Source organism: Schistocerca nitens, chromosome 9 (genome assembly GCF_023898315.1).
Source record: "Schistocerca nitens isolate TAMUIC-IGC-003100 chromosome 9, iqSchNite1.1, whole genome shotgun sequence".
Taxonomy (NCBI): Eukaryota; Metazoa; Arthropoda; class Insecta; order Orthoptera; family Acrididae; genus Schistocerca; species Schistocerca nitens.
Window position 1 is genome coordinate 16,084,303 of NC_064622.1, and position 13,574 is coordinate 16,097,876.

Consider the following 13,574-nt stretch of genomic DNA (forward strand, 5'->3'; position numbering starts at 1 on the left):
AGGGCGATGTACTTGAAGACAATATTATGGAAGTGGAAGAGGATGTAGATGAAGATGAAATGGGAGATAGGATACTGCGTGAAGACTTTGACAGAGCACTGAAAGACCTGAGCCGAAACAAGGCCCCGGGAGTAGACAACATTCCATTACAACTACTGACGGCCTTGGGAGAGCCAGTCCTGCAGTCCTGACAAAACTCTACCATCTGGTGAGCAAGATGTATGAGACAGGTGAAATACCCTCAGACTTCAAGAAGAATATAATAATTCCAATTCTAATGAAAGCAGGTGTTGACAGATGTGAAAATTACCGAACTATCAGTTTAATAAGTCATAGCTGCAAAATACTAACGCGAATTCTTTACAGACGAATGGAAAAACTGGTAGACGCCGACCTCGGCAAAGATCAGTTTGGATTCCACAGAAATGTTGGAACACGTGAGGCAATACTGACCCTACGACTTGTCTTACAAAATAGATTAAGGAAAGGCAAACCTACGTTTCTAGCATTTGTAGACTTAGAGAAAGCTTTCGACAATGTTGACTGGAATACTCTCTTTCAAATTCTAAAGATGGCAGGGGTAAAATACAGGGAGCGAAAGGCTATTTACAATTTGTACAGAAACCGGATGGAAGTTATAAGAGTCGAGGGGCATGAAATGGAAGCAGCGGTTGGGAAGGGAGTGAGACAGGGCTGTAGCCTGTCCCCGATGTTACTCAATCTGTATATTGAGCAAGCAGTAAAGGAAACAAAAGAAAAATTCAGAGTAGGTATTAAAATCCATGGAGAAGAAATAAAAATGTTGAGGTTCGCCGATGACATTGTAATTCTGTCAGAGACAGCAAAGGACTTGGAAGAGCAGTTGAACGGAATGGAGAGTGTCTTGAAAGGAGGGTATAAGATGAACATCAACAAAAGCAAAACGAGGATAATGGAATGTAGTCGAATTAAGTCGGGTGATGCTGAGGCAATTAGATTAGGAAATGAGGCACTTAAAGTAGTAAAGGAACTTTGCTATTTGGGGAGCAAAATAACTGATGATGTCCGAAGCAGAGAGGATATAAAATGTAGACTGGCAATGGCAAGGAAAGCGTTTCTGAAGAAGATAAATTTGTTAACATCGAGTATAGATTTAAGTGCCAGGAAGTCGTTTCTGGAAGTATTTGTATGGAGTGTAGCCGTGTATGGAAGTGAAACATGGACGATAAATAGTTTGGACAAGAAGAGAATAGAAGCTTTTGAAATGTGGTGCTACAGAAGAATGCTGAAGATTAAACGGGAAGATCACATAATTAATGAGGAGGTACTGAACAGAATTGGGGAGAAGAGGAGTTTGTGGCACAACTTGAGAAGAAGAAGGGACCGGTTGGTAGGACATGTTCTGAGGCATCAAGGGATCACAAATTTAGCATTGGAGGGCATCGTGGAGGGTAAAAATCGTAGAGGGATACCAATAGATGAATACACTAAGCAGATTCAGAAGGATGTAGGGTGCAGTAGGTACTGGGAGATGAAGAAGCTTGCACAGGATAGAGTAGCATGGAGAGCTGCATCAAACCCGTCTCTGGACTGAAGACAACAACAAAAACAACAACATATTCCCTCAGCCTTACAGCTTTCCTTTCTTTGTTTACTACTGTCTTCCTGTCCTAGCTGTTGATATTCAAACAAATAGTTTTCTTTTCTCCAAAGGTCTTTTGATTTTCGCTTCAGCTCTATCTATCTTTCCCCTAGGCACGCAGGCTTTTGTGATGCCTCAGGGGTCGTTTCTGCTGTTTATCCTTATTAAGCAAATCACCCCATATAAGTAAGAGACTTCATGAAAAAAAAGTAGAATATCGTGACGAAGTTTCAAACACTGGAACGCTTATTCTGCAAGAGCAGGCCTCAAATATTTCCACCGCTATAGCTGGGTGGTCAGCAGAGAACTCGGGTTTGATTCCAGGTACAGCCACGGACTTTTTTCTTGGTGGAACGACTGGAATGGCGAGTGTTCAGCCTCGTGATGTCAATTGAGGCGCCACTTTTATGAGAAGTCGACTTTGGTCTGGAAAGCCGGCAACAGCCGGGAGAGCGGTGTACTCTCACCACACCCCTCCATGCTACAACCGAATGACGCCATTTGGCTGAGGACGATATGGCGTTCGGTCGATGTTGAATGGGCCGTCAGTGCCAGTAGACGAAGCGTAGCTTTTAGGTTCAAACACCTGTCTGTTGTTCATTATTTACATGCTCCGTGCAGTTACCGATCCTTTGGCCAAATTGCTTTAATCATTCATTGTGCTATAGAGTATGTGATTCTGTTCAACTCCATGTGTCATAAATTTCTCCACCTCTACTAACCATGAAGTTTCCAAGTACTACACTTTTACATTCAGGACAGAGTAGAGGAATCAGTTTTAAATAAAGTATTTGAAGAGGCAACCAGTAACACTGAGAATATATAGTATAAGTAAAATTGTGACTACCTGAAATAGTCACCACTGAGATAGCGATTTGTAAATTTGAATCTCGTACGTTTTATTAAATTCTTTGTGTGTTCAAGATACACTGAGACCTTGGCCAACTAAAGATTTTCATAAGACTGCCACGTATGTGGGGCATTCAATAAGTAATGCAACATTTTCTTTCTGAAAGAAGGTAGTTTCATTGGGATTCCAATACACTATCTTATTTCCCAGTCTTTTGGCTACAAGACCATATTTTTTAACATAATCTCCGTCCAATGCGACGGCCTTACGCCACCTTTCTGGGAGGGCATGTATGCCGACATGGACCACTCTGTTGGTCGACATTGGAGATTCCCGTGGAGTGGACCTTTCACTGGACCAAATAGGTGGAAGTCGGAAGGCGCAAGATCTGGCGTGTAGGGTGGATGAGGAGGAACAGTGCACTGAGGTTTCGTGAGCTCCTCTCATCTGCGCGGACTTCTGCGAGGCCTTGCATTGTCACGGAGAAGGAGAAGTTCGCTAGCACTGTTACGGCCCAGGGTAGCTTCCCTGGCATACAATACGAGTTCGTCCAAGTTCTACCTCGGCGGCTCCCAAAAGCCAGACTGGCTGCCTCAGTGACCAGTAGATTGCCAGCTGGGGGTAAATGCCGAGCGAACTGTGGCAGACATGGAAGCTGCTGCAGCATGAGCGAATGACTGGGTCCCCGAGTCTGCGAGCGAAGCGTAACGACATCGTGGGAGTCAAGAGATATTGTCACACTAGTCACAAAGCAGAGTTTTTGGAAAAAACGACATTTTGTCTAAGGAGTGCGTGATTGATTCTCTTGTAAAAATTTTTCATTTTATAGACAGAATCACATGTTTATGACACAGTCATAACCGGTTTCGGCCATACAATGACCATCTTCAAATGCTATAATAACACAAAAGAAAATTTATATTAAAACCTAAAAAATAAATGCAATATTTAACCACGTTTATTAGTATTCTAGCTGAATTTTTGCGAAATACATATATTTCATACCTAAAGGCGGCATACACTCAACACAGATTCATGCCTTGTCAAACTAGCTATAAAATGTAAAACACCGGTCTTACATAGATATAAAAATTTGTTAAATTTTGTTCACCGTCTTTGCGCTAGATGCGCGCGTCCTCTATAAGATAGTCATAATTTTTCAAAAGCCTAAAATGTACAAATTTACTATTAATATTTAGGTCAAATGTACATAAAATTTAAGGTTACAGAACAGATCGTTAAATCAGTAAACTAACATTTCAGAATAAGGAGAAAACATTGCTATAGACTATGACTATCTTATAGAGGACGCGCGCATCTAGCGCAAAGACAGTGAACAAAATCTAACAAATTTTTATATCTATATAAGACCGGTGTTTTACATTTTATAGCTAGTTTAACAAGGCATGAATCTGTCTTGAGCGTATGCCGCCTTTAGGTATGAACTACATGTATTTCGCATAAATTCAATTATATTACTAATAAGCGTGGTTAAATGTTGCATTCATTTTTTAGGTTTTAATGTAAATTTTCTTTTGTATAGTTATAGCATCTGAAGATGGTCATTGTATGGCCGAAACCGGTTATGACTGTGTCATAAACATGTGATTGTGTCTATAAATAAACAAAAAATTTTTTACAAAGCAGAGTGTCCTAAGGAGGCCTAGGTACAACGCAACAATAAGTAATCAGGTGCTGAACTAGCAGAAAGAGCCTCTGAGAGGTGAAGCTGCGAAACCCTGAAGTCACTATGGCAGCTGACAGCGAGGTAAGACCAGGTCACGTGACGCCATAATCATCCCCACCGCTGCAGAGAGCGTGGGAAGCGCCAACGTAAGTACGTCACCCAGCTTAACTAAAGTCTGGTTGCTGAGTGCAGATTGCTGACTGCCCAGACCTTAGTCTCAGCCCTTGTGTCAGTTGCAGCTCTCCAGTGAAAGGGGAGGTTACGGAGTTCGACCCTCGGCACACCTCGCTGTCTTCGAACGTCTGTGGAGGCACGAATCTGGCCGGAAGGACGCTGCTGATGCACTATCAACTTCCGACGCGGCAGTCATGGGGCGCAGAGGCCTCCATCACTCTGCAGGCCCCTTGGAGGCTTCTCCTGTGTGACCTGGACGCCGTCCGACATCCGGCGGGGGGGGGTTACTGCTGCTGGTCATCCTTCCTGTGGCAGACACCGACGCTGCCGGCAGCTGTCCACTAAATGGCGGCTGAGGGCATACCCCTGCGAGTCAGAGAGTATTTATGTGCCAGAATGAGATTTTCACTCTGCAGCGGAGTGTGCGCTGATATGAAACTTCCTCGCAGATTAAAACTGTGTGCCGGACCGAGACTCGAACTCGGGACCTTTGCCTTTTTGGTAGGTAGGAGACGAGGTACTGGCAGAAGTAAAGCTGTGAGGAGGGGCGTGAGTCGTGCTTGGGTAGCTCAGTTGGTAGAGCACTTGCCCGCGAAAGGCAAAGGTCCCGAGTTCGAGTCTCGGTCCGGCACACAGTTTTAATTTGCCAGGGAGTTTCAGTATATAGGTGGACCTGGGGCGGTGACCATCGAGTGCAAATCTTCGAAGTTAACAACTCTCGAGATCGATACTGGAGTCGGGGGCCACAGCCCGACGCTTCGCTGGATTGGCGGAACCGCAAGTCCAGTGCGTAACAGCCGTCTTTTGTTAGTGAGGCCACTGGTCTGCGGGCCTGGATGTAGCGTGGCGCTTTCCAATCCTGTATTGCGTTATTGTCGCTGATGTTTCCTTGGCGCTTTCCGCGTGGCTAGATCCTGATCACTGCATCCTGCCTGACTTTCTCCTGATGACTATAGGAGTCTGGAATAGCACTGCTATGGCATTTTTGTGGGGAAAAACACGCTGAAGTTGTTTCTTCAGTTCGCCGAAAGTAGCACATTATACTTTAGTGTTGATCATGGCACCATGAGGGTCGATAGCAAATAGAATAATCCCTTCACAGTCCCAGAAGACGGTTGCCACGACTTTACCATCTCATGGTGTGGCTGGGAACTTTTTCTTCAGAGCAGAGGTGCGTCATTTCATGGAGACTCCCACCCCGTCGGAGGTTCGAGTCCTCCCTCAGGACTTGTTCTTAGCGTAAGTAACTTTAAGTTAAATTAAGTAGCGTGGTAGCCTAGCGACCGATAACCTCAGCACTTTGATCCCATTGTGTCCCGTAGGAACTTACCAGCGCCACGATGGACCGCCATTTACTGTTCGAAGTGAGAGACTCATGTTCCATGGTCTGTGACGATGCTCGACAAAAAATTGTCACAGTCAGCTTCGTAACGCACAGGCTATTCCGCACATGCGGTCCACCAATTCTCCTTGTCCTGTCACGAGTGTGTCAGCACTACCAATAATAGATGTACATTTCAGCAGCGCGGTTTTTGATTGTCATATAGCGATCACCTCCAGTAACAGCGTGAACACGTTTCAACATTGTAGGAGTCACAGCCGCGTGCCGCCGGCTGGCAAGCTGGGGATGGGACAGGTTTGCGCGGCCTCCTTGCAATGATGACAGACGCCTCGCCCAACGACTCACCTTGCTTTTGTTCACCGCTACGTCTCCGTAGACATTCTGCAAGCGGCTGTGACTATCTGTGATGCTCTGGTTTTATGCCGAAAGAAACTCAAAAACAGCTCTCTGCTTGAAAAGTACCTCAGTTAGAGACGCTATTTTGAAGGCTACGGCCGGCCGCTGTGGCCGAGCGGTTCTACGCACTTGTCTGGAACCGCGCGACCGCTACGGTCGCAGGTTCGAATCCTGCCTCGGGCATGGCTGTGTGTGATGTCCTTAGGTTAGTTAGGTTTAAGTAGTTCTAAGTTCCAGGGGACTGATGACCTCAGATGTTAAGTCCCGTAGTGCTCAGAGCCATTTTGAAGGCTACGTACAGTGATGCCACCTATCGGAACTTCAGGAAACTATAGGAACTGAAGCGGGAACATTCTACGATGTCCGACAAAAAATTCTGCATTTTTTACAACAGAAATCGATTGATAAAAAAATGTGTTGCGTTACTTATTGAACATCCCACCTATTACTAAAATTATAAACATTCATGAAACAACATATGCAGATCCGCTAAGTTTCAATCTTTCCTGTTAATACTGTGACATCTTACCTGTGGTAGCTGCTTAGGCTTCCCGACATGCATCCCTCCAACTTCGACCATGTTGGGTACGAGGGGACGTGGGCTTCCGTGAGTGAAATGGTAATTAACTAAGAGAAGTGAAGTTCGTCTTTCGATTTCTGACAGAGACGGCAGTGAAGGATCTCTCAGATACGTTTGTAAAATAGAATCTAGTCGAGGTATGTATAAAATATGACGCAGCACGTTGTGTCCAATCCCAACAACTGTGTTCACTAGCCGTTCAAGAAAATTCATGTGCGTGCCGAATGTGAGGAACGCAGTCGGAACGTAGGCGTACGGGTTTGGACTCCCCACCATCCAGGCCATCCAGTCCAGACCTCCAAAACTCGTCAGCACGATCACAGGCGCTTTCAGGCCGTGAGCGTATCCGTGTAAACATTCTGTGAAGATATTCTCTAGAATAATGACGTCGAACTTTTTTCCTGACTTGTACAGACTCTGTACGTTTTCATCTTTCAGAAATCCGTGGCACATTTTTTCAGAGAACTCGAGGTATTGTTTTGCCCACTCTAAAACACCAGTAGCGGCCTCGTCGAATACGTTGAGATTATCTGAAAGGAGAAGGAAACAGAAACACCGTAAGTCGTGCATCGTCGCTCACGCAGCCACGCGAGAAGTGTAGCTTTAAACACGGGCTGGTTCACTCGTTTTAAAAGACGTATTATCCTTAAGGAGAAGAAACAGAAGATGAAGTGTCTTTTTCAAAATATGTCGCTACTATTACAATTTGGATTGGGGGTAAGAAATGAAAGAGGAAGCCGTCTGTTACAATTTTGCACAGAGCATAACTTAATCATAGCTAACACTTGGTTCAAGAATCATAAAAGAAGGTTGTATACATGGAAGAATCCCGGAGATACTAAAAGGTATCAGATAGATTATCTAATGGTAAGACAGAGATTTAGGAACCAGGTTTTAAATTGTAAGACATTTCCAGGGGCAGATGTGGACTCTGACCACAATCTATTGGTTATGAACTGCAGATTAAAATTGAAGGAACTGCAAAAAGGTGGGAATTTAAGGAGATGGGACCTGGATAAACTGACTAAACCAGAGGTTGTGCAGAGTTTCAGGGAGAGCATAAGAGAACAATTGACAGCAGTGCGGGAAAGAAGTACAGTAGAAGAAGAATGGGTGGTTGTGAGAGATGAAGTAGTGAAAGCAGCAGAGCATAAAGTAGGTAAAAAGACGAGGGCTGATAGAAATCCTTGGGTAACAGAAGAATTATTGACTTTTAATTGATGAAAGGAGGATACATAAAAACACAGTAATTGAAGCAGGCAAAAAGGAATACAAACGTCTCAAAAATGAGATCGACAGGAAGTGCAAAATGGCTAAGCAGGCATGGCTAGAGGACAAATGTAAGGATATAGAGGCTTATCTCACTAGGGGTAAGATAGATATTGCCTACAGGAAAATTAAAGAGACCTTTGGAGAAAAGAGAACCACTTGTATGAATATCAAGACCTCAGATGGAAACCCTGTCCTAGCCAAAGAAGGGAAAGCAGAAAGGTGGAAGGAGTATATATAGGGTCTATACAAGGGCGATGTTCTTGAGGACAATATTATAGATACGGAAGAGGATGTAGATGAAGATGAAATGGGAGATACGATACTGCGTGAAGAGTTTGACAGTGCACTGAAAGACCTGAGTCGAAACAAGGCCCCCGGAGTAGACAACATTCCATTAGAACTACTGACAGACTTGGGAGAGCCAGTCCTGACAAAACTCTACCATCTGGTGATCAAAATGTATGAGACAGGTGAAATAACCTCAGACTTCAAGAAGAATATAATAATCCCAATCCCAAAGAAAGCAGGTGTTGGCAGATGTGAAAATTACCGAACTATCAGTTTAATAAGTCACAGCTGCAAAATACTAACGAGAATTCTTTACAGACGAATGGAAAAACTGATAGAAGCCGACATTGGGGAAGATCAGTTTGGATTCCGTAGAAATATTGGAACACGTGAGGCAATACTGACCTTACGACTTAGAAGAAAGATTAAGGAAAGGCAAACCTACGTTTCTAGCATTTGTAGATTTAGAAAAAGCTTTTGACAATGTTGACTGGAACACTCTCTTTCAAATTCTAAAGGTGGTAGGGATAAAATACAGGGAGCGAAAGGCTATTTACAATTTGTACAGAAACCAGATGGCAGTTATAAGAGTCGAGGGACATGAAAGGGAAGCAGTGGTTGGGAAGGGAGTGAGACAGGGTTGTAGCCTCTCCCCAATGTTATACAATCTGTATATTGAGCAAGCAGTAAAGGAAACAAAAGAAAAATTCAGAGTAGGTATCAAAATCCATGGAGAAGAAGTAAAAACTTTGAGGTTCGCCGATGACATTGTAATTCTGTCAGAGACAGCAAAGGACTTGGAAGAGCAGTTGAACGGGATGGACAGTGTCTTGAAAGGAGGATATAAGATGAACATCAACAAAAGCAAAACGAGGATAATGGAATGTAGTCGAATTAAGTCGGGTTCTGCTGAGGGAATTAGATTAGGAAATGAGACACTTAAAGTAGTAAAGGAGTTTTGCTATTTGGGGAGCAAAGTAACTGATGATGGTCGAAGTAGAGAAGATATAAAATGTAGACTGGCAATGGCAAGGAAAGCGTTTCTGAAGAAGAGAAATTTGTTAACATCGAGTATTGATATAAGTGTCAGGAAGTCGTTTCTGAAAGTATTTGTATGGAGTGTAGCCATGTATGGAAGTGAAACGTGGACAATAAATAGTTTGGACAGGAAGAGAATAGAAGCTTTCGAAATGTGGTGCTACAGAAGAATGCTGAAGATTAGATTGGTAGATCATATGGTTCAAATGGCTCTGAGCACTATGGGACTCAACTGCTGAGGTCATTAGTCCCCTAGAACTTAGAACTAGTTAAACCTAACTAACCTAAGGACATCACAAACATCCATGCCAGAGGCAGGATTCGAACCTGCGACCGTAGCGGTCTTGCGGTTCCAGACTGCAGCGCCTTTAACCGCACGACCACTTCGGCCGGCTGGTAGATCACATAACTAATGAGGAGGTATTGAATAGAATTGGGGAGAAGAGGAGTTTGTGGCACAACTTGACGAGAAGAAGGGATCGGTTGGTAGGACATGTTCTGAGGCATGAAGGGATCACATATTTAGCATTGGAGGGCAGCGTGGAGGGTAAAAATCGTAGAGGGAGACCAAGAGATGAATACACCAAGCAGATTCAGAAGGATGTAGGTTGCAGGAGGTACTGGGAGATGAAGAAGCTTGCACAGGATAGGGTAGCATGGAGAGCTGCATCAAACCAGTCTCAGGACTGAAGACCACAACAACAACAAGAAGACAATTTTGAACCCAGACCTATGAAAATTCGTATATTGTTTCTCGGTCAGAAATAAAGAAATACTTCAGCCAGTTTTGGAAAATCAACCCGTAATGTGGTAAAATAGGGAATGAAGTGTCTTAGAAATATTTAATTATAAACGCATTTTCAAGACGAAAACCTATGAAAATTTGCATTTGACCTCTCAGTTAGAAATAAAAAATAAATTTGTCACTGTTTTTCGAAATTCAATTCCTATGGGGGTGAAATTCTGGATGTACGTTTGTGGAAATGTTTCTTAGCCAAGCAGTTTTAAAGCTAAATCTATGAAAATTTGTATTTGGCTTCTCTGTTGGAAATAAAATAATACCTACTTCACTATTTTCGGAAATTAATCTCGTAAGGGGGTGAAATGGGAGGGTGAAATTTTTTATGAAAACATTCCATTGCGTAAGCATTTTTAAAACTAAATCTATGAAAATTTTTATTTGTCTTCTCAGTTACAAATGAAAGAAATTCGTGTCTCCCTGTTTTGGAAAATTCAACCCTCAAGGGGGTGAAATAGGGCCAGACTACTTCATTCACTCATCATCGTCCACCCGAAAACTCTAACTATAGAAACTTGAAATTTTGAGGCGTGTGCATCTTATACTGTAGATATCGTTTAAGAAGAGACTGTTCGAAATTCCACTTCTAAGGGGATGAAAGGTTTTTGAAAATATGTCGCTATAAAGGCAGTTTTCAAGACAGAAAGACGGAAGCTGGTATTCAGTTTCTCAGCTAGAAATAAAAAGAAAGTAATTCAGCATTTTTGGAACTTCAACCATTAAGGAGGTAAAGTAGTGGATGGAAGTTTTTTGGAGATAAATCATTTTTAAAGAGCCACTTAAGCATTTTTAAAGTTACATCTATGGAAATTGCTATTTATCTTCTTGGTCATAAATAAAAATATAAGTGTTTTACTGTTTCTGGAAATTCACCCCCTAAGGGAGTGAAATATGGAATGGAAAGTTTTATGAAATTATTTCGTTGTGAAAATGTTTTCAAAGCTAAATATATATTTGGATTCCGTGTTGGAAATGCAAAAAATACGTTTTCCCTGTTTTTGGAAATTCAACCCTTTATTGGGTGAAAAACGGGCTGCGAACGTTCAAGAAAATGTTTCGTTACATTAAAAAAATTTTAAAACTACATCCATGAAAACGGGTACTTCACTTCTCGGTTAGACACAAAGATATATGTGATAAGGGATGAAACTTCCTGTGGAAATATCACCACAATGACGCAAAGGCACGATTAACATAGAACTTGAACTCCAGCTACCAGAATCGATTTTCGAGCAAAAGTGCGTAAGAACCCAACCAGGGTTATGGGTACCAGAAGCACTGCTATTGATAACATTTTCATAGATACTACCACACTAGCAAATCATAGTATAAATCCAATATTTAATGGCCTTTCAGTTCATGATGCCCAGTTGCTTACATCTAAAATAGTGGGGTCTGATTCAGTTAATAACAAGAAGTGGGAAACTTTACGAATAATAAATGAAACAGGAATTGAAGGTATAAAAATCTGTTTGAGGAATGCAGACTGGAAAGATGATAAATGAACAATATAACTATTTCTCTAATATGGTCATAGGTCACATTGAAAACTGCTGCCCTAAGAAAGTAATCAAAGCAAATACATTAAATGTTTCAAAACCTTGGATTACAAATATAAGAAAAGTATCTTGCAAAACAAAAAGAAGACTGTACTTAATGTCAAGGGAAAACGATGACTATAGAGCTTACTCACATTACAAATTATATTGTAAAATTTTAAACAAAGTAATCAGAACCTCCAAATGTATTTATTTTCAAGAAAAAATAAATGCTTCTAATAACAAGATAAAAACTATATGGAACATAGTAAAAAGTGAAATAGGAAAAACTAATCAAGCAAATGAGGAAATTATTTTAAATGTAAATGAGTTGATTTGAGATACCTCCAAAATTGCAGACACTTTCAACAACTTTGTCCTTTCTGTAGGAGACAACTTCGGTTTGCATAGTTCCTCAGAAGACAGTTTAAAATATTTAAAAAATGCATTTCCACAGAAGTTTGACAAAATTCAACTATATCCTACCACACAGAAAGAGATTTCTGATATTACTAGCTCTCTTAAAAACATATGTTGCAATGAAATCAGCACTATCATAATTAAATGTTGCTCCTCAGAACTTTGTAACATACTGAGTTACTTATGTAATGAATCCCTCTAGTGTCGTGTTTCCAGATAGGCTTAAATATGCTATTGTCAAACAATTAAACAATTACACAAAAAAGGAGACAAATCATCAGTGGGAAACTTCTGTCCCATTTCAAGAGTGGCAATATTTTCAAAAGTGTTTGAAAGGGTTATGTACAATAGACTTTATAAACACTTAGTACAGAAAAATATTCTCCTTCACTATCAGTTTGGATTTCGGAAAGAATTGTCAAGTGATCAAGCTATATTCACTTTTGCAGATGTTATATTAAAATTAATAAATCAAAAGTTATTACCACGTGGAATATTCTGTGATCTGGCTAAAGCTTTGATAGTGTTAAGCATGATACCCATATACAAAAGTTAAAATATTATGGGGTAACAGGAGTAGCAGGCTCATGGTTCTCATGCTATCTTTTTAATAGAAAACAGTATCAGGCTTACCACATAACAACAGTCATTCAAAATATGAAACCACCAGCCAATGGGTGCCCCAGGGCTCTATTTTAGGTCCCTTGTTGTTCCTGTGATATATTAATGACCTTCCATATGCAGTGTCACAAAATGCAAATTTTGTCTTATTTGCACATGATACTAGTATTGGTATAAAAAACAGTACCCATGATCTCACTGAGCAATCAGCTAATGAAATATTTGTAAGTATCAATGGGTGGTTCACAGCAAATGGATTTGACAAGACCCAGTACATACAGTGTAGTACCTCACGAAGAATACATGACCCTATAAGTATAATATATTCAAACAATGAAATTAAAGCTGTAGACAGTGTCAAATTTTTAGGGCTGCAAATTGACCACAACCTAAATTGGAAAACTCACGCTTTAGACTTAATGAAACGCTTTACTTCAGCTACATTTGCAGTATGCATGATAGCAGAAATCGGTGATTTAAAAATGAGAAAGTTAGTTTATTCGGCCTACTTCCATTCACTAATGAGTTATGGAATCATCTTTTGGCGAAACTCCTGTCACAAAGACAACATTTTCAAAATCCAGAAACGAGTCACTAGAATTATATCTGGTGTCAGTCTTAGATCATCATGCAGAGACCTCCTTAAGAAACTTTGTATTCTAAATTCTCAGTAATATACTCATTGATATCCTTTGTCATTTCCAACATTTCTCTTTTTACACAAAATAGTGCAAAACATAATTTTAATACCAGAACCAAAAACAATCTGTATAAGCACTATAAAAACTTAACATTAGTACAAAAAGGAGTCAAATACATTGGTACTCATATATTCAGTAACTCATCAGAGCATATCAAAGGTATTGTAAGTGATAAAGGTCGGTTTCAGAGTGGATTAAAGAACTTCCTGTTGGCCAATTCCTTCTACTCCATCGACGAATATCTTCA

At 41.0% G+C, this 13,574-nt stretch overlaps 1 protein-coding gene across 33 annotated transcripts in view; it reads right to left on the bottom strand.

The window, feature by feature from the left end:
* The window catches only part of LOC126203013 (UDP-glycosyltransferase UGT5-like), a 972,471-nt gene that overhangs the window by 437,958 nt on the left and 520,939 nt on the right, over nt 1-13,574 (bottom strand). The window contains exon 4 of one of the 33 annotated variants that reach the window (XM_049937246.1): nt 6,600-7,180. The exons of the other annotated variants lie outside the window; for them this stretch is intronic. Coding sequence (XP_049793203.1) covers nt 6,600-7,180 — 581 coding nt within the window. The remainder of the gene's footprint in view (nt 1-6,599; nt 7,181-13,574) is intronic. 33 annotated transcript variants of the gene reach the window in all.